At 51.4% G+C, this 24,715-nt stretch overlaps 1 protein-coding gene across 1 annotated transcript; it reads left to right on the forward strand.

The window, feature by feature from the left end:
• The first annotated feature begins 1,245 nt into the window (after window positions 1-1,245).
• Window positions 1,246-23,220, forward strand: ALKBH5 (alkB homolog 5, RNA demethylase). Its single transcript, XM_040453031.1, has 4 exons — window positions 1,246-2,796; window positions 11,063-11,143; window positions 20,439-20,594; window positions 21,479-23,220. Exons 1-4 carry the CDS (start codon window positions 2,027-2,029, stop codon window positions 21,654-21,656), a joined length of 1,185 nt encoding a protein of 394 aa, XP_040308965.1. The 5' UTR covers window positions 1,246-2,026; the 3' UTR covers window positions 21,657-23,220.
• The last annotated feature ends 1,495 nt before the right edge of the window (window positions 23,221-24,715 follow it).

Consider the following 24,715-nt stretch of genomic DNA (forward strand, 5'->3'; position numbering starts at 1 on the left):
TACAGACCAGAAGTCGGATTTAGAGACGAGGAGTCACTTGCCCAGGTTCATACAGCCTGTCAGAGGAGGTCAAGATTCAAACCCATGCCTGTCAGTCTGTTGCTTGACATATCGGGGTGTGGGGTCGGTGGTGGAGGGGGTGCGGACGCTGGCTGGGAGCAAAATGGCTGGGGCGGTGAGGTTGAAGGCAGATGCGGAAGCCAAATCATGAAACCAAGGATGCATTTTATTTCAATGAGAATCTGGGAAGTCAGCTAGGGATGTGAGGTGAGTCTCAAAAAATCAAAATGAAGGAGATGGGTAGAAGGGAACAGGCATTTCAGGAGGAAGAAACAGCTTGGGCAAAGGCCAGGAGGTGTGACGGAGTATGTCTGCAAGCCCAGGCAGCGTCAGAGCAAGGCTGGGGCTCAGAGTTAGCGGAGAGGGGAGAGGAGGCAAGGCCGGAAAGGTCTTGAACAAAGGCCTTGAACGCCAAGCAAAACAGAGGAACGCGATCTTGGGAGTCACGGGAGGTTTTCGAGAAGAAACTCCTATCTGGAGACCCCCCCCCCCCGCCCCGCTGCGCGGAATTGCCACCCCTTTGCTCACGCCCTGCACCCTATCCAACCGCACTGCTGCGAAACTTTTGAATCGTCTATAGTAATTCTCTATAGTTTTGCCTTCACCGTGAGCCTACTAGTCTCCGTGAGTTTCCTTCGGTCGTTCCCGAAGAGGTGCCCCTACACCCATCTCTAGCCCGAAGCAAGACCTACGCCGAATCCCCGCGCGTCCCGCGGCTGCGCACGCGCCCGCCATCACCGGGACGTGACTCGTGGAACGTCCACTCCCGGCGGCGGGGGCGGTGGGGCGCCGGGACTGTGGGGCGGCGGGGCTGGCGGGGGGGGGGGGGGGGGGGCGGAGCAGGGAGGTGCGCCCTCAGTGCGTGCAGTTTCTGGGGCTGTCGGCCGTCCGGGCTCAGAGCTGGGGCCTGGTGCTCTCGGGCCCGTAGTTTGAGAAGTTTCCGCTGGTTTCAGAAGTTTCCTAAAGCGTCTGAGGGCTTTTCTCCGTTGGCGTACCCATTCAGGCACTTACATAGCCACCTATTCATCCTTCAGGGGGTCCTCGACGCCCTCCACGCACCTAATTAAGTGACGGACGCAGTAGCCAAGGCGACCGCCTGATTGACAGGCATGAACGCGAACCAACTTCCGGAAGCTACCGTCTGGGCCCGCCCAGCGCGTGGCCCGTGACCCAATGAAAGAACAGGAAACGCCAAAGGGGGCGGTGACCGGGCAGCCTAGGTTGTGGCGGTTCCCCGGTGGTTGCGCGTTTAGGGCTGAGGCGTTTTCGAGCATTTAGACAATGCCGTGACGCAGCACAGCGACAGCGTTGACAGCGTGAGCGCACCCCGGTGGAGGGAGCCCTTCGGTCGCGGAGGTGGCACGACAAGAAGGCAGGTTGCTATTTGAGGGTGCTCCCTTGGAGCGCCTCAGTGAGTGGGGGAGGGGCGGCGGACGCCGAGCGGTCCCCATCTGCGCTTGCGCCCGGCACCCCTGGTGACCCGGCCTACACGCGCGCGCATGCTTGCTGCGCGCAGAGCCGCGGTGGCCGGCGGCCTTGCGCGTGCGCGCTGAGAAGCCCGCTGAGGAGCGGCGCTGGCGGACGTCGGGCGGACGGCCCGTGACGTCGTGAGGAGCGCTTTAAAGTGCGGGCTGGGCCGGGCGTCCGAGGGTCTGGCTGGGAGTCGGGTCGGTTCTCCGCAGCGGCCCTCCGCGGCATGAGGCGCTGCCGGCGCCCTTGCTCCTTGGGACGTGGAGGAGGTGGAGGAGGAGGAAGCCCCGTTGCCGCCACCGCTGCATGACCCTCCGCCCCTGAGGCCCGACCCCGCGCCCGGCCCCTTGACGCCCCCCCCGGGCCCTCCGGCCTCGCATGGGGGCCTGGCGCTGAGGAACCCCTTTCCTCCGGGGGCGTCGGGGCGCGTCCTCCGAGAGCCATGCCCGGCCGCCCCTCCCGCCCCGGCGGACCCTAGAGCAGCGTCGCGGGGGCCATGGCGGCCGCCAGCGGTTACACGGACCTGCGTGAGAAGCTCAAGTCCATGACGTCCCGGGACAACTATAAGGCGGGCAGCCGGGAGGCAGCGGCCGCCGCCGCCGCCGCCGTAGCCGCCGCTGCCGCCGCCGCCGCCGCCGCCGAGCCTTACCCGGTGTCCGGGGCCAAGCGCAAATACCAGGAGGACTCGGACCCCGAGCGCAGCGACTATGAGGAGCAGCAACTGCAGAAGGAGGAGGAGGCGCGCAAGGTGAAGAGCGGCATACGCCAGATGCGCCTCTTCAGCCAGGACGAGTGCGCCAAGATCGAGGCCCGCATCGACGAGGTGGTGTCCCGCGCCGAGAAGGGCCTGTACAACGAGCACACGGTGGACCGCGCCCCGCTGCGCAACAAGTACTTCTTCGGCGAGGGCTACACGTACGGCGCCCAGCTGCAGAAACGCGGGCCCGGCCAGGAGCGCCTCTACCCGCCGGGCGATGTGGACGAGATCCCCGAGTGGGTGCACCAGCTGGTGATCCAGAAGCTGGTGGAGCACCGCGTCATCCCCGAGGGCTTCGTCAACAGCGCCGTCATCAACGACTATCAGCCCGGCGGCTGCATTGTGTCTCACGTGGACCCCATCCACATCTTCGAGCGCCCCATCGTGTCCGTGTCCTTCTTTAGCGACTCTGCGCTCTGCTTCGGCTGCAAGTTCCAGTTCAAGCCTATCCGAGTGTCGGAACCTGTGCTTTCTCTGCCGGTGCGCAGGGGAAGCGTGACTGTGCTCAGGTAACCCACCTGGGAGGAGGGGGCGGCCCTGCAATCCTGCTGCCTTAGCTGCCCACCCTCACCCAGGAGGCAGCAGCAAATGGCCCTCACTTTACAGTCTGACCCATTCTTCTGCTTTTTGGGGTGAAGAGGGTGAGGAGGAAAGGGGTCTGCGTTTAAAACCGCTAGTAAGAAAGCAGGGAGGGGTCAGGGAACCAATCAGAATTTTGTATCCCGAGGGCAGGTTTGGAGTGATCGCACACTTGATCAAGAATTAATACAAAGGCATATTTCTAGAAGGCTAGGGTTTTAGGAGTGTCTTTCTATGTGTGATTTTTAGCAAGTCCCTTTTCCTTTCTCGGCCTCCGTTTTCAAATCTGTTTTTAAGAAAATGAGTTGAATTTCTATTTAAAAGTTTTTCCAACTCCGCCATTCTGTTGTTTTTGTTTTTGTTTTTGTTTTAAACAGAGGAAATGTTTAAGGATTCCTTAACAGAAAATACAGAGGAACGTTCTCAAAAGTGTTGAACTGGTACACTTTCTCTATTTCCAATATGGGGAGTGACTTCCCTGGAGTTGAACAGATTAGTAGTTGGGGCATAAATAGAGTGCAGCAAGCAGACTGAAAATTCCGCCCCCGTCGGCTGCAGAAGAGCCCGTTGGCCTTTTGTAAGAATGTGTTACCTGCTACCGGGGCCATATGAAACAAAAGTGGATCTCTCTACCTGGTATTTGGCCTTATAGTTGTGTCAGACACAGAACTTAGGTTCTTGGCCTGTTTTGGGCCCCAGATCCTGCTGAGAATTACGTAGTCTGGCCCCCCCAAAATGATTGCCTGCTGGGACACCTTTGTTGTTTATATGAAGCAGAAAATGTGTTTTGAAGCAGAGCCCTTCTAGCCTTAAAACGAGTAATCTAGCATGGTACTTCAGTAATCCCCAAAACCTCTTAGGGGATCGAGACTGCAGCTGCTCAAAGCAGCTTGGTTGACCACTGAATTCTAGTACAGGATCAGGACACACCAAATTTTTGTGAGCAGCTTAACCTTTGAAGTCAGTGCTATAGGCCCTGGTCATGGGGAGAAGCAGGTCTTTGGAGACCTCTTAACGTGAGGCAGGTCATCTATCTCATTTCAGTTGAACAGCTGAGGCTGCTTCTCTATCTGGGGGTGGCAGCGGAGCTTTGCGATACTCCAGGTCTTCTGATGGGAAAGTTTGGGAAGTCAGTGGTAGCAGAAACACTACTCTGGCTTCCTTAGGCATCTGAAACTTAGAGGGCCACTTATCTGTTAGGTGCCCCTTTGTCATTTGAGCTTCCAAGCTTGTCCTCAGATCTAAGTGGCGCTCCCAGATTGATGTCTTAGCAGAGCCTTTTAAGATGGGATTTCCAGAGCAGACCTTCACAAGTGGCTTGCTGTGTAGGGCAGTTTGGTGTCTGACTTCATAGAATGGCTCTTGATGCTAAAAGGACCTCACATAAAGGCCATTTAGTCTCTTAAGGGGATATTAATTTTCTGCATAGTCATGGATCCTCAAGGAGGTCTAGCGGTGGTTGGGTATGCAATGGGGAGATCAAGAGGCGGTTTGTGACTGAGACCTTCCCCCCCCCCTCCCTCCCCACACATGCACACCCTTGTATTGAAGAGCAGAAGTTTCAAGTTCTTAAAATGCAGGTCTGTTAGTGATCAGCAGGATTGCATCATCAGGAAAATTCTCTTCATCTTTTCCTTGGAATAGTAAAGTCCTAAAGCTTTCCCAGTCCCTTCCTGGATTCTGACTTGGCTGTGGAGTTAATGTGGGAGGTTCAGTCATGTCCTGAAAAGTGCTGCCCCAGGCTTTGAATCCAGCTCAGCTCTCATTTGCTTTGGGATCTTGTGGGCGTTTTCTGAGCTGGTTTTCCCATCTGTAAAGTGGGGTTAATGCCAGCTTCCAAAGCCTATGTGGTGATTTGGTGTTTCATACAGAGCCTGGCACAGGGTAGACACTTAAATGGGTGTTTGCTTTCATATACAACCATGTAATGATTCCTCGCTCCCTTCTTGGGGGAAGGGGCTAGAGATTTGGTGGACCCTATCACAGGGCTCTTCTCTTCATGGAGTGCACAGCTTAATGGAAGCCCAGGAAGGTAGCTGCAGAAGTACGTTGAAGGTGGGAGGGCAGAGAACCTTTTAAGCCATTTTGTAGTGTTAGAAGTTTTCAGAAGCAGAAAGATAGGACTTGAGGGCAGTAAGGCACTAAGGTGACTAGAAGTTAACCAAGCAAAGAAGCAGGGAGAGCTTGGCATCTTTGGTGGCAGTACCAGAGGGTGGCCATCGGTACGATGAGGGGCAGGTGGATGCTGACTTGAGGCTGATGGAATTTGTCTTTAGTCCTCAGATTCAACCAGGACCTGAAGTAGAGATTCTGGTGAGGCATGCCATGGGAAAGCTCTAGGTCAGATCTTCTCAGTAGCAGTACTGTTGGCATTTTGGACTGGCCGAGTCTTTGTTTTGTGGGGGCTCTCCTGTGCATTGTAGAATGTTTAGCAGCATTCCTGGTCTTTGTCCACTAAATACCAGTATCACCTTCATGATGACCACAGATGTCCCAGGGCGGGGTGGCAAAATCATCCCAGTTGAGAGCCTCTGCTTCAGGCTTCTGGATGCCCTGCTAATTTTAATCTTCCAGCACCTGCTCACTTAACACTCTAGTTTACTTGGTATGCAGGTGGGTGAACACCTGTCTGTTAGTGATTCTCTTTAAATGCTGCTTGGTCTCTTCCCCAAACTGGTAAGAGGGGATGCTTTCTGTCACTTTCTGGTATGTATCCCAGCGCAGAGTGATGAGCCCTAAGTCTGCAGATTGGAAGGGAGGGACTGATGAAAGTAGTGGTTCTCTGTAGGTAGAGAGGGGTTCTAGTAATTCTCCTCACACACATTGGTTGTTGGTGGCAGTGGAGTCTGCACTCGTCCAAGGCAACATGGCAGGGATACAGTTTTATATTTAATAGTTGTCGGTGTAGATGTTAGCGTGTGACAAACATTGACTCAGCAGTGTCCAAATGTGGACATTTAGAGCAAGGCCTCACAGACCCTTCTGGAAGTGCTTCAAACTTCTTTCCAAGCCCAGTTGTTTTTTGTTTGCTTGTTTTGTGACCTTTCCATGTTGGGCCTAGTTGGGTCACCTCTTAGTGCTATTCTCTGGGGACTTAAGTCTCTTTTTATCTTTTTTTCATATCACCTTTTCTTGTGTTCCTTCTCCTGTTCTCTGTAGGGTGAATGGGCAGATTAAAACAGATTTCAGTTGGATTAATTAGAATAATTTCCTCAAGCCTAATTGCTTGCTTGCTTGCTGCTACTTTTAATCACTATTGCATGGTCTGTGGTTGTGGTGGTCACATGCCTAGAGACCTAGGCCTTAGCCACCTGCCTGGAAATGACTGTTACCATCCAACCATGGCACATGCAGAGGTGAGCAAAGCCTGTGACTTCCAGGTAATAACTGATATCGGGTGGAGTGGGCACCCCTGTCCGTTCTGGGCCAAGGGCTGATGTTGTTCAGCTGTTTGAAAGCAGAATTTAGCTTTCTGGCTTAAAATAGTTGGGAAAGTAGGGCAGATAGGTCCTGGGCCACATCTCTTGTGTGCGATCTTCTGATTCCACAGGAGGGGGAGGAACCTTAGGATGAAGTCAGGGCTGTGCATTCCCAGGAGGACCCCTGGGCCAGGGGGGTTGACTGGCCTTCGTTCTGCCAAGCCTAACAAGAAGGCAGAAGGCAGCAAAGGAAAGGAAGCTAGCAGGTGAACCATGGGCTTAATCATGAAACTCAGAGCAAGCATAAAGTAAATAGGCCATAAAAATTTCAGGGCTAGCTGGCCATTTTCTGGCGTGGGCAATCAGTGTGCATCCATCGCTGTGGTATGGTGCTAGCTGTCTGGGGGCATGGGCTCCTCTTTGGAGATTTCTTCTTTGGGGATGGTGGGTATGTGAATGTCATTTGTTGAGGCCAGTGCGGCCCTCAGGGCAGATTGGATCTTGTGATCAGAAAACGCAGATGGGCTTTTCTCTCTACTCCTCATTACCTACTTCCTCCCCCCAACCAAAAAACCAAAAATCAGTATAGCATAGATACTGAAATCAGAGTTGGATTTAGAGTTCCAGTGTCCCCACTTTAGCTGTTTGACGTTTGGTAAGTTTCTTAACCTCTCTGGGCCTTAGTTTTCCTCTGCAAAATGGGGCTGTTGATGCCATAGAGTTGTTACCGAAGATTGAATTTCTTCCTACATTATTGAATGCTTGAAGTTTAGGTAAAGTGTCTCTGGAGACAAGATGCTTTCTGTGCTCAGGTACTATCTATTTATACCTTGATGTGTAGAGAATTGGGATCTGAAGCAGGCCAACCTTCCTTATGTATCAGAAAGTCCTAGGACTTCTCATAAAGTTAGGTCATATGTCTTTTTAGAAGTTTGGGTCTGGTTATAATGAGTGTGAGCTCATAATCCCACCCTTGTGCCCATATGGCTGGCATGCTGTCCCCAAAAACCTAAGTTTCTTAGTCCTGCAGGCCTATCAGTGGCATGACCTCTGGGGGCTGCCCAGAGCAGGTAGCTGTAGTTGGAGGGAGGCAGTCACTAGGCAGTCCTGGTGATGTTGGCCAGTCCCTCCATCTCTGGTTCTGTTCTGTCCTGGGCAGGGCACAGAGTAGATGGGCATTGGTGGCCATCTTGGAAATGTGCCTTAACAACCAAAACTTAACAGTCTCCAAAACTGTCTCCTAGAAGAGAGGTGTACAGTCCTGCACAGTCCCTTAGAGTTTTTCAGACTCCTCATTTAACCTCCATCTAATCTTCTAAGGAAGGATCTCCTGTGAGATCTGTTTTTTAGATGTAGAAACTGAGAATAGTTGAGCTTAACATACATTTTATTTAGGGACAACTGAGTGCAGAGATAAATAAGACCTTTGCAGCGCTTTGTCTTGTAGAGAAAACACAATTTCCATGAGGCCAAACATAGTAGAGGGGTGTAGGTGGATGGTGTGGGGGGAACTCAGTCTGGGAGATTTGAGGAAAGCTTCCTGGGGCGGGGGATGGGGGCGACTCTCAAGAGTTCCTGTAAGGCATAGTGCTAGTGGGTGGCAGAGCCAGGTTCTGTCACTCTTGATGCTTGTGGCATGTGGTCACTGCTACGTGGGGTGGGGAGATCTTGAAAGGGCTCAGGAGGGAGCAGGAGGCTGACCAGCATGAAGTATTTCCTCTTCTCCCTTCCCTGTGAAAACAAAAGAGCAGGAGGCACTGGAACTTTTCTTCATGCCAAGGGTAGGGCTGGACCCAGAGCATATTAAGTTTCAAGCTGGCAGATTGGGACTTTCAGACAGTTTCTCTTGTAGGTTCCTTAGCAGTGAATAATCTTCTGTGGTCTTTGTTGGACACTTTCTGCTGAAGTTTAACCAGAAGAGCTTCTCTTGGCCAGGACTTAGAGCCTCCTGCTCCTAGAGGAGCCTGAGGTGCTGAGGATGGGTCAGTGGGCTATGTCACAGCTGCCAGGAAGTTCTAGAAGACCGGTGCTAATGAGCCATTCAGGTGCGTTCAGTGCCCTGGTCGTTTCTGGGGGCCTGTATAGTCCTCCTTCCATACTAGTTCCTCTGAGGCCTGAACTCAGTGGCAGAATTCTGGCATGGCTTATTCTTCATCCTGGAGCCCTTTGGGAGGTTGGGGGCAGTTAAGGTGTGACAAACGTCTGGCTTTGCTCCTTTTGCATTAAGGGAAATGGTTCTTTGTTGAAGATGGGAGGTGAGGACCCCAGGTGCCTATAGCCACGTCAAATGGACTGATTGATACTTGTTAACAGTAGGTTGCCTGTGGCCAGTACTGTAGGCTCAGGCCTTAGAAATGTGCCTTGAGGGCAGCTGGGTGACTCAGTCGATTGATTGAGTGTCCAACTCTTGATTTCAGCTCAGGTCATGATCTCACAGTTCCGGGAGTTCAAGCCCCATGTTGGGCTCAGCATTGACAGTGCAGAACCTGCTCCATATTCATTCATTCATTCATTCATTCATTCATTCATTCATTCTGTAAATAAACAAACTTAAAAAAAAAATGTGCCTTGGATTACCTTTGGAGAATTGGACTTAGTTCTTTCTGGGGATGTCCTGTGTTTATACAGAACAGTCTTGCAGCCCACAGTTGCATTCTTCCAATGTGGAGTGACAGGAGCCTAGGACAAGCTCTGGAACTCCTAGCCCTGGAATGGGACCCATGAGGCCTCTTCTGCTGGCATATCCCTGCAAAAGGAACCCAGATCACATTTCCTTGGCAGGTGCTGAGCCCAAGTCTTTAGCTTGCCCCAGGGTGGTCCAGGGCCCTCTGTCTTGGGTTGTGTGCTTGGTAAATGGGAGTGCAGTGCCAGGCACACTGCATTATCCAACTTAATTCTCACAGCAGCCCTATAGCTTCCAGGGGTGCCAACCACGTGGTCCTACAACTCTAATTCTGCCTGGAAGGGAATTCTAATTCTGTCCACCCCTTTAAAATCTTGTTATTGTTGGGGCACCTAGGTGGCTCAGTTGGTTAAGCAATCAGTTCTTGATTTCGGCTCAGGTCCTGATCCCACAGTCATGAGATCGAACCCCACAACGGGTTCTGTGCTGAACTTGGAGTCTGCTTGGAATTCTCCCTCTCCTTCTGTTCCTCTTCCCCTCTCCTTGCTTGCACACACTCTCTTTCTCTCAAAAAATTAAAAAAAATAAATCTTGTTGTTATTAGTAGTCATAAAAGAATACCTAAGTATTAAAGCATAACAAAGTGAACACCCGAAACCTGCTGTCCTTATTACAGATGAAGAAACAGGTTTAGGCCCAGCAAGTGACTTCACTAAGGTCACAAAGCCTAGAAGGTGACAAAACTCAGGTTTTAACTCAGGTCTCTTCAGCTCCTCCCTGTGGCATTTCTGTAGGCCTGCAGATATTAATAGGTGTTATTTGAGAGAAGGTTCTTGGTCAGTGCTCAGTTAAACAAAGTCAGCAGATTCTTTTGCTGTAGTAATTCTCAGATTCTTTAACATACTAAACTCTTCAATATTTTTCAAACTGATTTGACTGTGGATGTTTGTCCATAGTCTCTCCTGGGACTGGGTTTCAAAAAAAAAAAAAAAAAAAACAACCCTCAAAACCTCTGGCCTAGGAGGAGCTTGGAGGGGAAATATTTAAGATAAAGATTCTGTGTCTCTTCCCAGCATGGCCTCAAATCAGAGGGCTTTCCCTCTTCTTCTTCTTCTTCTTTTTTTTTTTTTTTTTTTTTTGTCTTCTAGTTCTTGCCCACATTGCGGCAGTCTGGCCATTTTGAGGAGTTCTTTCCTGGCCTGCAGTGTTTCTGACAGCTATACAGGTGTCTTTATAGCTGCCCTTAAGAGAGCTGGTTACAACCATGGAGAGGAAAATTTGTGGTCTGGGGGGTCCAGGGGGATGCTGAGCAAGAGCAGGCTAAGAAGGTGTTCACCTCCCACTAGGCCTGTGCCTGAGCATGTGTCTGGCTGTGTAGAGCTGCCTCAGCTCGGCAGACGAACTTGGGGTGGGAGTGCCTCTGGGTGAGGGCATGTGAGGAGGCTCGGGATGCTGAGTTTGCTTCCAGGGTTTCAAATCGGAAAGATGTTAGCTGTGAAGAGGACAGTCATCTACCCACATTCATTGGTCTAAGCAGTTTTAAAAATTGTGTAACTTGGTGAAAATAAATAGATATTTGAGTGTGATGGGAATTCTTAAAATATCCCAAACACAGCTGTCTTCAAGATTTTGGATCCCCCCAAATGGAGGTTTTTGAAAGCTTGTTTTCAAGTACACAAATTCTCTTTTTGAACATTGCAGCCTTAGTTCTCTTTGGTGACTCAGGGCTGTCAGTGTCTTCCTTGGCTTCCTCTTCATGCCTAAAGGTAGGGGGAAGGGAGGGAAGAAGCGGAGGAGATGCACTTTGTCTTTTCACCAAGGTCTGGCCTGAGTCACTCTCGCTGCCTCCGAAGTGACTAAAGGTGTACCGTCTTGGGGGTCCTTTAAAAGAAGGGCTCCTGGCTTGTGTGGGGAGATTCCTGCTTTGGTGTCTGCCTCAAAGCCTGCCTTTGCCTCATCCCAGGTTTTGTTCTTGAGTGGATCATGCTAGAGCCTATGAGGTTATTTCCCTTTCCATGTAGATCCTTGAACCTCTCAAAATAATAGGGTAGAGGTGTCTATTAAGACCTGGACCATATTTCTGTCTCTTTACCCTGTAGGAACTTTGGTTGTCTGTTCACTTTCCAAGCTCATATGCTCTGTGTTTATTTTCAGTGGATATGCTGCTGATGAAATCACTCACTGCATACGGCCTCAGGACATCAAGGAGCGCAGAGCGGTCATCATCCTCAGGAAGTAAGTGTCCCGTTGTCTGGCACCTGCAGGCCTGTCTGGAGATGTAGGTCTGGTTTCCCTTAGAACTTGGCTTCTCTTTATCAGTAGCATGGCAGCATGAAGCCTGGGAGAGGAAAAGGCTATAAGGTTTCATACTTTTTTAATTCCGTGAGGAAAAAGCTGTTTTGGTTTTTTTCCTTGGAAAATTAAGCTCTGTGGCTGCTTAACTTGGGAGTCGGGGATTGAGCAAAAGCACATGCTCCCAGTGTTTATAGGCATAGTCTTATTTGGGGACCCCTCTTCCAGACCTTCCCTCCGCCTCTTTTTTCCCCATCTCCTTGGTTCTGATTTGTCACATGTGCTCTTGCTGGTTATTTTTAGACTGCGCCTTAGCAGCCTGATTTAAAAATGCCTGGGTTTACACTTCTAGGAGGAGCAGGGAGTGAGAAGAGAAAACAAAGGTGGGGCATTAGGCTGTAGTGTTCAGCCTTCACATAGCTTGTGACTGTCCCTCCTCTCTGGCCAGGGAGTCAGGGATGTACTGACCTGGCCTCTTCAGTGCTTCTTTTTCTCTGCTCGTAAGGTATGTGAATGGACTGAGCTAAGCAGATGCTGGATCAAGACAAGTCTGTCTTTATTTATTTATTTTTTTTTTTTAAATTTTTTTTTTCAACGTTTATTTATTTTTGGGACAGAGAGAGAGACAGAGCATGAACGGGGGAGGGGCAGAGAGAGAGGGAGACGCAGAATCGGAAGCAGGCTCCAGGCTCTGAGCCATCAGCCCAGAGCCTGACGCGGGGCTCGAACTCACGGACTGCGAGATCGTGACCTGGCTGAAGTCGGACGCTTAACCAACTGCGCCACCCAGGCGCCCCGACAAGTCTGTCTTTAGAGCGGGGTCCTGAGAGGCTAGATGATTGTCCAGGGTTGTACAGACATCAGTGAGGAAAGCAGCACCAATGCTTGGACCACCCCCCGCCCCCCAAGCTGGAACACGATGTCTTATAGCTTACTGTCTTTTTTTTAAGTACAATTTTTTAGAATAGCTTTAGATTTACAGAAAATTGTAAAGGTAGTAGAGTCTCTTTGCGAGTCTCCTCATACTACTGTTTCTGTCGTTACCATCTTACATTAGTATGATATGTTCATTGCAGTCAAAACAGTATTGATACTTTAATAAAATCCTACTTTATTCAGATTTCCTTAGTTTTTTCGTAGTATAACTTTTCTGTTCCAGGGTGCCACATTACGTTTAGTTGTCATGTCACCTTAGGCTCCTCTTGGCTATGACTGTTTCTTAAACTTATTCGTGATAACAGACTGGCCAGGTATTTTGTAGAATATCTCTCAATTAGAATTTAACCATTTTCTCATGGTTAGATTGGGGTTAGGGTTTTGGGGGAGGGAATCTACAGAGGTAAAGCCCCGTTCTCTTCATGTTCTATCGAGGGCATAGGACTTAATCGCTGTTGATGTTGACCTCGCACATCTGGCTGAGGCTGTGTTCGCCGATTCTCTGCACTCTAAAGTCAGTATTTCCCCTGTCTCAGGAGGGAAGTCGCCACCTGCAGCCCATGAATAAGGAGTGAGGAGTTAGCTCCACCTCCCTTGGGGGGGGATCGCTACACAAGTTATTTGGAATTCTTCAGGAAGATTTTGTTTCTTCTCTCTCATTTGTATATTTCTTTTTTTCTTTATTCGTTTACTTATACCCATATGGATTTACGGGTATTTGTTTTATGCTCAAATTAGTCCAGCTTGGGGCTTTAGGAGTTGTGTTCCTTTTTTTTTTTTTTTTTTTTTTTTTTTTTGAGTTTATTTATTTTGAGAGAGCACACGCACAAGCACGGGAGGGGCAGAGAGAAGGAGAGACAGAATCCCAAGTAGACTCCACTCCATCAGTACAGAGCCTGATGTATGGGTAGAACTCATGAACTCATGACCTGAGCTGAGATAGAGTTGGATGCTTAACCAACTGTGCCCCCCAGGTGCCCCACATTTTGTTTTGTTTTATTTTGTTTTGAACTATGTCTTTACTTTCTGGCTTGCCATTTTTTTGTTTTGTTTTATTTTTATTTTTGAGAGACAGAGCATGCAAGTGGGGGAGGGGCAGAGAGAGAGGGAGACAGAATCCGAAGCAGGCCCCAGGCCCCGAGCTTTTTACGCAGAGCCCAACGCGGGACTCGAACCTCTGAACTGTGGATCTCCCCTGAACTGAAGTTGAATGCTTAACAGACTGAGCCATCTTTTTAACTTCAGTCTATAACTTGAGCATCTTGGCCTTTTGGGTTCAGAACTCCAGAATAATGTGGTGATGAAGTCTCTTTGGCATGGCTCTGCCATTTTGTCAAGTCAAAACTGACAAGCCTATGGTGCCTGCAGAGCACCAGGCACATGTGACAGCTCCAGACATGGGTCTGTTTGGGAGCTGGCAGCATCTCCCCTCTAGCCTAAGAATATTCCGGGAATTCATTAGAAAAAGGGTTTTTATCTGCCTTTTTGCTTTCTTTTCCTGTGGTTCCCAGCATAGGCCAAAACCCAGAACACAGAAGTGATGGAGCCCAGAGTGTAGCTCCCTTCTGGCCTCTTCTATGCATTCATTTCTTCTTAGGCTGGGACAAGTGATCCACCTAGGCCAGGCACTTGGAGAGGAACTCCCAGAGTGATGTAAAACCAGAGCAGCAACTTGCCAGGTGCTCCTCCAAGCCTCATAGTAGCTTATCCCCAGGAAATCTTCACCAGAGGTGCACATGGAAGTAGCCATAGCTGGAGGTCATTCTTCCAGCTGTTTCTTTCCTTTTGAATGATGGCTTCCATGCTTGACTTCCCAGGCTGCCATCCCAGGTTGGCTGAGTCAGATGTGTCTCAGGGGAGCTAGGGAGCCTACGGAGTTAACAGGTCCTCCTGGAAGCTCTTTGGCCAGTGGGGCCCCTGGCAGTGGTCTGACCTTGGAGAATGACTGTTGTGGGTGACTGGTACTCTTTGACCTTTTGACTTGAATGGGCCCAGGAGTCCGCCATAGACTGGGCTAGAGAGCAGAAGCACAGAGCTTTGGTATGAGGGGGCTGGAGAGGAGTGGGAGGGTAGCCCCCAGCTCCCCCAGGGCAGCTGAGCTAGAGTAGTGCCCAACTTTAGGGAGCCAACTCAGGTGAGACCAGATGAGAGGCCCAGGGTAAAATCCTTGTTGGGCTTTGCCTATCCACCCAGCCTAATTTCTTGGAGTTTTCGCGTATGTTAACGTACTTGCAGTTCTTAGTATGGCCCACGGACTTGCATCCTGGGCTCTTGCAGCAGTTTGATCCCATCTAACATGTTCATCTATCGTCCTCCTCCTACCCTGCAAATGACCCATGTGCATATGCTTAAAAGTTAGTTAACCTAGCCATCTTTCGAGGCTCAGGTATTAACTGTTTTGACATGCAGGAAGCCTCATACACATACCTGTAGCTCTCTCAGTGCACCTACCCGCCGCTGTAGACTGTTATAGCCCATATGCTTGCTGTTGTGATTTTCCAAAATCTGCGTTCTGTGGGGGTCGGAGATCCCTGTCATCCGGGCCCAGCATTGAGGCCTGGCCCAGGGGAAGTATCAGAGGAGGACAATTCAGGTGAATGAGGAGCAGCTCCAGAATAGCTGTATAGGCTTGTCTTGGAAAAGGACAAGTAGGTGACAAGATGAAAAGGGGAGCATCCTGGCCCTGCTTCTCGGAAGCACGGGGGATGGAGCCAGTCCTGCCTTCTCTTCAGTTTGGATAACAATTGCACAGGCTGTTGTGGGAGAGCCTGGTGGGGGGGGCTCTGTCACCAGCTCAGGTGAGTCAGAGCTGGGACAGTCCTTTTAAAGGCCTCATGGTAGGAAATGGGTGGTTGGCCACCAGGTGCTTTTTGGTTCAACAAAATGCAGCACCTTTGAATGGGATTGGTGCCAAGTCTTTATGTGAGTGGTACTGTCGTTTCTCACGGGGAGGACTGGGAGGCTGGGAGTGACCACCTGAGAGCTTCCACATGAGTGGAATCCATGGGCTGCAGCTTAGTGTTATAGTCTGTTGGGGTCACAACCATAAATGGCTGAGTAAGGCCTTGAACTTGGGTCTGCTGATATATAATAGGCTGGCATTTTGCATGCCATTACACCACAAGCAAAGTAAGCATGGTCTTAAAAGCACAAAGTAGGTCTGCTGGGACCCAGCAAAAAAAAAAAAATTTTTTTTAATTAAAAAATTAAATCCAGCTTAGTGGGATGCGAGGGTGGGTTGGGACAGGATTGGTAGATCTGGCTCCTAAGCTAGAAATTGCTGGGCAGGCAAAAACGGCTAGAAGGCAGGAAGTATAGAGGCTCTCTGTAGTTGAGGGGTAGTGTGGGAAGGAGTTCTTAGATAACTCTTGATCATCAGGAGATGGCTTGTGGGCCTTCAGGGCTTTCCACTTGGTGGCCAGGGCACCCAGTCCCTTGGTCTACAGAAGGTACCCACAGCTGTCCCAAATCTGCCTACAAGACTTGTATTCCTGCATGGTTCTCCAGTCAATCAGATAAAGTGGCTCAAGACTGTAAATAACCCACTTCTTTGCTTTTGGTCAAGTGAGCTCGGCTCAGAGTGGGTTGAAGCTGGGAAGAACATCTAGAGGTTTATTTGCCAAATGTTAACCAAGGTTGGTGTGTGCCAGTAAGCAGTGGAGTGTGGGGTTTGCATGAGAGAGACTGTTTGTAGGAGGTTGAGTGAGCTAAACGGTTTATTTGGTCATTCAGGCCAAGGGGTCCAGGGGTCAGGGGGAGACTGTCCCGGAAAACAGAGTGGTCCAAATGTGAGATTCTGTGTGTGTGAGTGGAGGGTGAGAATGGAGGGTTCGTTCTGGGCTTTGTCCCTCTGGGCATGGGGAGGGGTGGCTAGCTCTAGGTTTCCCTGACTAGGCCTGGGACATTGCCCCCACCAAGACCCAAGCCGTGGCTTCTATCTCCATGATTCATGTCCCCTGGTCCAAGGGTTAACCCACTTTTGTTTCCTGGTCCAGTGAGTGTGTGTGTGTCTATGTGTGTATATCCTGCACAAGGAACAGTGGGGAGGGGGAGAGGGGGCGCTAAGACCACCTGGGCATGAAACTGGCTTAGGCTCCTGGCCTGGCTCTACCCCTTCCTCACTGAATACAGGTTGGTTATCTGAGTTCTGTGTTCTCACCTGTAAATTGGCGCAGCAGTGGTGCTAGGGATGGTTAAATTCAAGAATGCTGTGTCTGCTTCTTCTAGCCCCTTTCTCACCATACTTCCCCTCTGATTCTGATGAAGCAAGGGTAGGGGATGAAGAAGACTGTTTATTCGAAGTAAGGTGTGAGCAGAGGCCCAGAGAGTGGGAGGAGAGGGAAACCTGGAAATACGTCATTCACTGGCCCAGGCTGGGAAAGCAAGCTTGTTGTCTGGCTATCTGGTGTCCTAGAGGATGATATCAAGGCTTACCAGGCTTGAACAAGGGGATTCCTAATCACCCATGATGCTGGCCCCTTTGTCTGTCTGTCATCTGGGGGGCCCTGGCTCCTGGAGCTCTGGGTTGCAAGTATGTGGTGTGACATGTTGGTCATTAGACTGAATGATTTGGACAGGTCTTTGGGACCTGGTTATCTTGCAGGCCTGGTTATGGAACCCCTTTCTTCAGGATATACGCCTCATGTGCCTTTTAGGCCCTCCTGACCATAGCAGGCTTCTACACCTGTCTCAGAGCTGCTTTGTGGGGAGTGAAGTGTGATGTTGGAGGGAGGTTGGTGGAAGATGGAGGGTGGGCACTGTTGCCAGAGAGACAATGGTACAGGTTGGGGTTGTGTGGGAATCTGATTCTCAGAGGTGCTAGAGCTTAGACCTAGAGGCCCCCGATCACTTAGTAGACAAGGGGGGCACTCAGGCCTGCTGCCTGCCTCTTCACTCCCATGGGAAAGTCCCACTTTGTACAAAGCACAGGGGTGCTTGGCGTGAGGGTGGAGCCAGAAGTTGTGGGATGGTTGGCATCCAGGCCTGAGGTGCAGACTGGTTGCTGTTCTCCCAGAAATGGTGGTCAGCCTGGCCAGCTCTCTGCTCTCTGCCGTAGTACAGAGAGCCCACCTGGGCTTCAGAGGCCATAATGGGATGGTAGCTGTGTGACTTAGGCCAGTGATTTGGTCTCTGATTTAGCATTGCTTCCCCATCCCCACAGTGGAAATAATCCTCCTCAGTGGCTTCTCTGGAGTATTCATTCAGTGATTGATAAAGGAATAGGAGGCGAGCTCCTGGGACAGTCAACTCCCTCCTTCCCTTTAGGTCACGTGTTAATGTGTTAACATTAATGCTGTCATCCTCCCTTTGTTTTGGCTTTATCTGTACCTGGACCCAATCCCTGTGTTGTCCTGAGGGCTGTCCCGACACGTGGGTGACCTCACTTACCTGGGGTGCCTTGCTGTAACTGTAACCCCTGGATATCGACTCAGATCTACAAGACAAGTCTCTATTCCTCTTGCCACCTGAGGAGGCCCAGGCCTAGCCCTTACTGCTAGAATTGGGCTTCCTGACTTCAAGTTTATGGATCTGTTTGCTGAATCCTGAGGGACCTAGGGTGCTGCTTGGAAGTTAGCTGCCTTTTAAGAGGGATGTGCTCAGAAATGAAGCTACCAGTGGGCTCTGCATTTGGGATCTTATTCTATCCTGGCTTCCTGCAGGATGGTAGCTCTTTGGGAGTGGAGGGAGGGCAAGAACTTCTCCAGCTGTTCTGAAATGTACTTGTAACAGCCCCAGGGGATGTGTCAGGAGCACTTTAGGGCCCCAGACACTTTTATGTCCCCAGGTGGGTCCAGGAGGCAAGGTTTTTGGTAGGGTCACCTTTTACTAACCCTTCTTCGAGGGTGCCTCCTGACGGCAGCGGAACTATCATGTACAAGGAACAACTCTCTTCCCCTCCTTCAGGCAGTTAGAAGCAGAGCCGGTCCATGTCCTTGGCCTTTCTAGTCTCATCTGGTCCCACCTGTCTCCCTAGCCTCTCCAGTGGTCCTGCAGCCATGGTGAGAGGCCACCACCACTGTCCCTGGCTGTGCAGACAGGCCGCCCAAGAAGGCAGCTCAGGAAGGGTGGAGGCCCCTCCAGGGACCGGTGTGTGCCAGCTGTGCCTGTGTGGCAGGATGTGCTCGTGTTTTCCAACCTCAGAGGTGTGCAGGCCAGGCTCTCTTTGGTGGCCCTGCTCTTGGTTTCCTTGCCATCCCTCACTTACGTGAGGAAACAACTGCAGGGTGCTAAACCTTGCCCACCAGAGCTTTGTTGGGGCTTTTTCATCCTGCAGGGGTTTTCCTGTCCTGAGCATGTGCTCCTGGTACCTGAGGGGTCTTAGTGTTGGAAGTAGCTCCACAGGGCCAGAGGGGGACTTTACTCCATAAAGCTTCACATGCTTAGAATACTCTAAGCCAAGTTTAATGGCCAGTGTCTCATTTGGTCTGATCTCTGCCACCTGGACCTCTCAGCGGGGAGGGTTGAGGTGGGGGCGGGGGGAAGGTGGGGGGAGGCCTGACCTGGTAAAGAAGAGGTCCTTGGGGACTCTGGTGATTTTAATTCCCACCCTCATGTCTGGGTGTTGCCTAGCACCACCTCTTCCTGGTACTCCTCTCAAGACTCTTAGCCTTGAAGGAGGCCACTTGGTTTCTAGAGCCTTAAGAACGGAAAGAGTTCCTAGGGCCAGCCGCATTTCTCCCTCTTTTGCTTAGATGGAGAAGTAGGCCCAGAAAGGGGTGACTACTAGCCTGGATTCTAAGAGGCACCATTAGTGCTGCATCTTCTTCCTTTTGTTTCTAGGTAGGTCCTGCTTCCCTGAGCCTGGAGTGCCCAGAGTGGAGGCTGAGACTGGTGAGCCTGTCAGTACAGATGGACCACTCTGGCTTCCCGGTCCATGAGGCCAAAGCAAAGGGGCAGGGAAAGTAGTCCTGCCTGCCTACCACTTTGGGCCTAAGGGTGTTAGAACATTGGTTCCCAGCTAGAAGGCGCCCCCTGCTGGCCTCAAGAGAAAGGCCCCTGCCTAGGGTCAAAGCCCTATGGTTCGGGCTTGTCAGGCTTGGCGTCTCACCTGGGCTTAAACCTTTTCCCCATGATTTCCAGGACCTGTGACTCATCACCTTTCCGACCTAGTTTTCCTCATCTATTTACAGCAGGCCAGCCAGTGGGAGTAGGTAGGGGGACCTGTGGGGTTTGGGTACAATTGTTACCAAGAACACCATGTGGCTTAGGCCAGGGCAGCTCTTGGATTTCCCTCCTGCTGTCTTGCCTGCAGTGTTATTGTGAGGATGTTCTGCCCTGACCACAGCACGTTCCTCAGAACCAGGTGACTACGTTGTGCACAGCTGCCTCTGGGAATGGTGCCTCAGGGCCTTCTACCACATGTGTCCCCATCACTCCCTACCCCAGGCTTCCTCCTGTCCCTTGCTGCCACCAGCCTGACTTGCCAGCCTTCTCTGTATCACCCAAGAAGCCTCAGGGCTTCTTTGAAGTTTCCCAGGCTAGCTTCCTCCTAGCGTGGCTTCGTAAAGGACTCAGATCACTGCCCTGGACTACCTCCCTGCCCACCTTCTCCATCTCCTTCTTCCCCATATCTCTCTTCCTCATCTCTCTCCCCCATCACTGTCTTCCCCATCCATACGTGCATGTTCTCCTTGTATTGGACAGTGTGTTTCTTGAAACTCACACTCTGTGCTAGGTGGGGACTTTGCCTTCAAAAGCCCCCTGGCCTTGGATTGGTCAGCATCCTGTAACCAGCAAAAGCTGCCAGGTGGCTGTGGTAGGACCAGAGCCAAGTGTGTGAATGTTAAGTTGGGCCTGGGCTCTCTTGGCTCTGCCACAGTCTTAGTGTTCCTGTGTGAGAGTGTAGGAGAGTCTCTTTTTCCTTCCATAGGCTCAGACCAGGGGAACTTTCCTTCCTGTCTTGGTATTGCCGGGAAGGATGAAGACATCTGCTAGAGTATTTTAGGGTCCTCAGTACTCTGGCAGGTGGAGTAGATGCCCCTAGAGAACCCTCTGGGCCTGAGTAGGGTGAGCGGGGCTGCCTTGTCCATCTGAGAGAGAGCCCTGGATCTTTCCCCTGGGGCAGCAGATCCCTATCATTAGAGGTTTCCACATAAAAGTGTTCCTGTCCTATTCCTAAGCCCGAACTTAAGATGGAGGGTCTTTGCAAGTCAGCCAGACCTAGTTGAACCACGAGGAGACAGAGGCACAGAGTAGAGACTGCTGGCACCCCCCTCTCTCTGGCCGGAGAGAGAATTGGTTTGATGGGGCCCATACCCTCCCCAGAGGCCCACTGATAACCCCATGCGTGTTTCCTTTGCAGGACGAGATTAGACGCACCCCGGTTGGAAACAAAGTCCCTGAGCAGCTCCGTGTTACCACCCAGCTATGCTTCAGATCGTCTATCAGGAAATAACAGAGACCTTGCTCTGAAGCCTAAGCGGTCCCATCGCAAGGCAGATCCCGATGCTGCCCACAGGTACTCAGCCTAAAACCTTCCACAAAGGCCAGCAAAGCAGCCCCCTGGCCTGGCTGCAGAGTGAGATGGGTGGGGAAGCCTGGGTCAGCTGCATAGGAGTCTGGCATTGTTCACCTTTCTGAGATTTATGTCTGCCTCCTCTAGGTCAGTGGCATTGGTGGCATTCCCACCTAACCTGTGACCAACGACGTGTACCCCACAGAGAGAAGGGATTGGGCCGAGATTCTGAGAAGTGGGAATGCTTCGCGGCCTTCCCATGACTTCCCTTATTCAGTCTGCCCAAATGCTTTTGTGGTTGTATTTAAATGTTAGAAGGAAAGCTTGGGACTTGAAAGATAGTAGACCAGGGACAGGGACCCATTTCAGAACGATTCAGGAAGGTTTCTGGGGAAGTGTTTGAGATGAGAAGAATGAGAAAGCCGTGTGCAAAGGCCGGTCTAGACCAGAAGTACTGGGCTGAAACGGTGAGGCAGAAGGAGCTTGTTGGTTTCAGGGCCTAGTGGAGTCAGTGAGCAGAGTAGGGGTGGGCAGGAGCTACGTGGTGATGCAAACGGGGACTGAGAAGTGGAGGTGATGGCAGGGTCTAAGAGGCTGTGGTAGGGAAGGCCGCCACCTCTCTGGCGTCTGGCGTCTCAGCCATGGTGGTGTCCTAGGGTACTGGACAGAGGCCCCACGGGGTGATTGAAGGTGTTTCAAAGACTAGGTGTGGCCACTGCACTTCTTGGGCACAGAGACAGTGCCAGTACTTCTGCCAGTACTTCTGCCAGTACTGCCCCTCACACAGAACCACCCAGCTGGGTGAGCCGTCCCACAGATAGTGAGGGCTCCACCCAGACACAGAGGTGGGTGTGAGGTAACGCTTGCATCCACCCCTTTCCTCGCAGGCCTCGGATCCTGGAAATGGACAAGGAAGAGAACCGGCGCTCGGTGCTGCTGCCCACACACCGTCGGAGGAGTAGCTTCAGCTCTGAGAACTACTGGCGCAAGTCCTATGAGTCTGGGGAGGACTGCTCGGAGGCAGCAGGCAGCCCCGCCCGAAAGGTGAAGATGCGGAGGCACTGAAGCCTGCCGCGCCCTCCTGGGAACTCTGGTTGATCCTCACGTAGCTGCCCTCTCCTTTCGTTTCGTTTCGGTTTTTTCGTTTTTGTTTTTATTTTTCATTTTTTGTTTTTTGATCCTTACATTTTTTTCCTTGGGTTTGCTGCCTGTTAAGGCTGAAGAACAGAATTGGTTGGGACCTGATTCTCATGTTCTTGGTTTTCCTCCAAAATGGAAAGGCTGTTGGCATCTGTAGAGGACAGAAGCTCACGCCGGAGTGGCCAGTAGAGGTGTGAGGGGCAGCTGTCCTCAAGTGGGGCTGTGTCAGGCTGGGTTTATTTAAAAACAACAAAATGTTTTGGTTAAGAAAATTCTTGTTTTGCTTTAAATGTAAATCTTCTCAGTGTTGTAAATGAAATTCAGTCTTCTGCCCCTTCTCCTCCCACTGATGTCTGCGTGCTGGGTTGAGGTCTCGTGCTCCTTGCTGGTTCTGCGGGAGGCCTGCTGTCCTCCCACCTCTCACCCGCTCTCCAGGCCCTGGAAGCTCATGCAAACCCCCTCTTCCTCCTGCGGCAGAGTTGTTCAGAATGACTGGGTGGAGGTTTCAGCAGTCATGTGCCACCCCAAAGTTATTGGCTGAGACCCCGGGCTTCCTCCACGCCCACTGGCCTGCTCTGCCCACAGGTCCCTGGGCTGCCGAGGGGCTGGCTACAGCGGTCCTGACCTTTCTTGCTGAGGGCACGCCTCTTTGGTGGGTTGCTCCTTTCAAGCATATGCGTGTGATTGTACGGAACAGTTAGACTTCCCATGTCGGGGCAGTTTTAGGAATTGTTTCTAGCTAGAGGGACTGGTGTCCTTCCAAGTCTAGCATTTGGGGTATGGAAAATTGTTGTGGTGTGTGGTAGGGTTTTTGTTTTCTTTTGTTTTTGAGTTTTTATTTTTTCCTTTGGTCTCCTGGCTTTTTCCTAACCCTTTCCATTCTCCTACATTGGCCAGCTTGGGCCTTCTCTCTGTGTCATCCCCATAGGAAGGCGCCCACCCCCCCCCCCCACCCCCCGTCTGCCTGTAGCATGCATCCAAGGCCAGAGCTCAGGACTGCAGACTGGGTTGGTGCCTCCTCTGCCTCAGGGGCGTGGGAGCTGGGAAGGGACTTTTAAGAAATAATAAAAGGAAAAAATAAAGTCTTTGGCAGTTTCTGCCTACTCAGATCCTCAAAGGCTGCAAGGTTCTGATGATGTAGATTCATTAGGAATGTCTCCTTGCCAGCCAGGGCCAAGCCCCAGGCCTGCTGAGAGCAGAGGCCCTCCCAGTACCCAGGTTGCCACCACCCCAGGGGCCCTGTGCCCTGTCTTACAGAGGCCCAGGCCTGAGGCTGCAGAAATCTGGGGCAGCCACCATCGAGAAGCCCTTCTCAGGGGCCAGAACTCCTTTGCCAGCGTGGATTCAAGTCGGGACTGCATAACTAAAGCAGTTGCAGTTTTATTTTTTTTACAGCTTTTTTCCCAAAAATGATTTGTAGTTGTGTGTGCAGCACTTTGCCCTGATATGTGTGCTCTACAATAAAAACCAAATCTAATATATTTTGAAACAGTTGTCTGATACTGTCATAAGAGAGGACTTGGTGCTTCCTTAATCCCTTTATTTTCTCCTTAACTCTGAACCTGGGCTGGGGAGGCCAGCGTTCATTGCCTACCAGGGAGGGCCCCACAGGAGACAGTAGGGCTGAGGGCTGCAGGTGGTTTTGCCCTCTGCCTGCTGCCCTCTCTCCTACTCCGAGGAGGATGGACCGTGCGTCCAGGTGCCCAGGACGCCGTGGGCCTACCGGAACCAGGATCACACCTTGCTGAGTTCTGAAGCCCTTCCTCCTGGGCGTGATCAGACAGGCTGTGTGCCAGTGAAGGAGGGACAACGTGAGCATGGGGAGAGCCTGGCCTTTGTAAAAGGTAGGCAAGTGGTTTTGCTCATTAAACAGTTCTTGGGTTCTTCTGTATTTTGGCCAAGCTCGCTCTGTGGCCGCAACAGTAAGCAAAACGCTTCTGGTCCGTGCTTTCAAGATGTACTACAGAATTGTGGGATACAGATACAGGCATGAGGCTGACGTGTTTAGGTGGACTGGGGTTCGGCCCAGAGGGTTTTTAGTCCCTCCAGATCCCGGTCCTGGCTGCCAGATTCTGGTCAGCTTTAGTCTGGAGTCTCGCTCATGCACTTCCAGTGCCCAAACCAGTCTGGCCAAATTCTTGCAATAGAAACCCGGCAAGTCCCTTAACTATCCATTTAAGAGAGCAGAAGAGAGAATCTAGAGGGAGCAAGTGACCAGCTAGGGCTTAGTCCTACAAATTGGTGAGAGGATATGAAGGGCAGTGAGGTAGAGCCTCCGTATGGTCTGTGACTAGTCGGACCTGCAGGGGTAGCCACTGGGCAGGATGGGCGGGGCCATGGTTGCCCCAGAGAGGAGGCAGTGGAGCTGAGAGGGAGAAGGACTTGCTCAAAGTCCTCCAGACTACGTGGCAGAGCGGGGCATCTTCCACTTTCTGCCCAGGCCCCTGACTCAGGCAAAAAATGGGGGGCTTATGTGGAGGGCTGGGGAGCTGGGACTCTACTGTAACTGTGACAAAACCACACTCGGGCTCTTTCTAGTCCCTGAAGGAAAAAGGCCCTTTGCTGTGCAGGAATGAGGGACAGGAGAGGCTGCAGGAAGGGGCTCTAGCCCTAACAGGTCCTGCTGTATCATTGGCTTCAGTCTCTGCACAGCAGTTCCAAGACACCCTGTCTCTGGACTAAGCTATTCTGAGTAGTCCCCAAGCCCTTGGGGGTCCCCCGTACCTGACTCCCTGAGTCAGACTGCCTCCAGCCCAATCTTGCCCATGGTAGGTGCTCTAACAGCATCTGGCACCAGCCCTGCCTTCCTGAGGAGCCCATTCCATTCCCCTAACCCTACTGAACTGGGGGGAAATTGAGGCCCAAAGCATTCATTCAGAACATTTGAGTGTCCTACTATGTGCAAGGTTCTGTGTTGGGTGCTGAGGATACAAGACAGATCTGGTATCTCTCTCTCACACACACAGGGCTATTCTAAATTGTGC

This window comes from Herpailurus yagouaroundi, unplaced genomic scaffold, assembly GCF_014898765.1.
Source record: "Herpailurus yagouaroundi ecotype Mexico unplaced genomic scaffold, PumYag 208, whole genome shotgun sequence".
Classification (NCBI taxonomy): domain Eukaryota; kingdom Metazoa; phylum Chordata; class Mammalia; order Carnivora; family Felidae; genus Herpailurus; species Herpailurus yagouaroundi.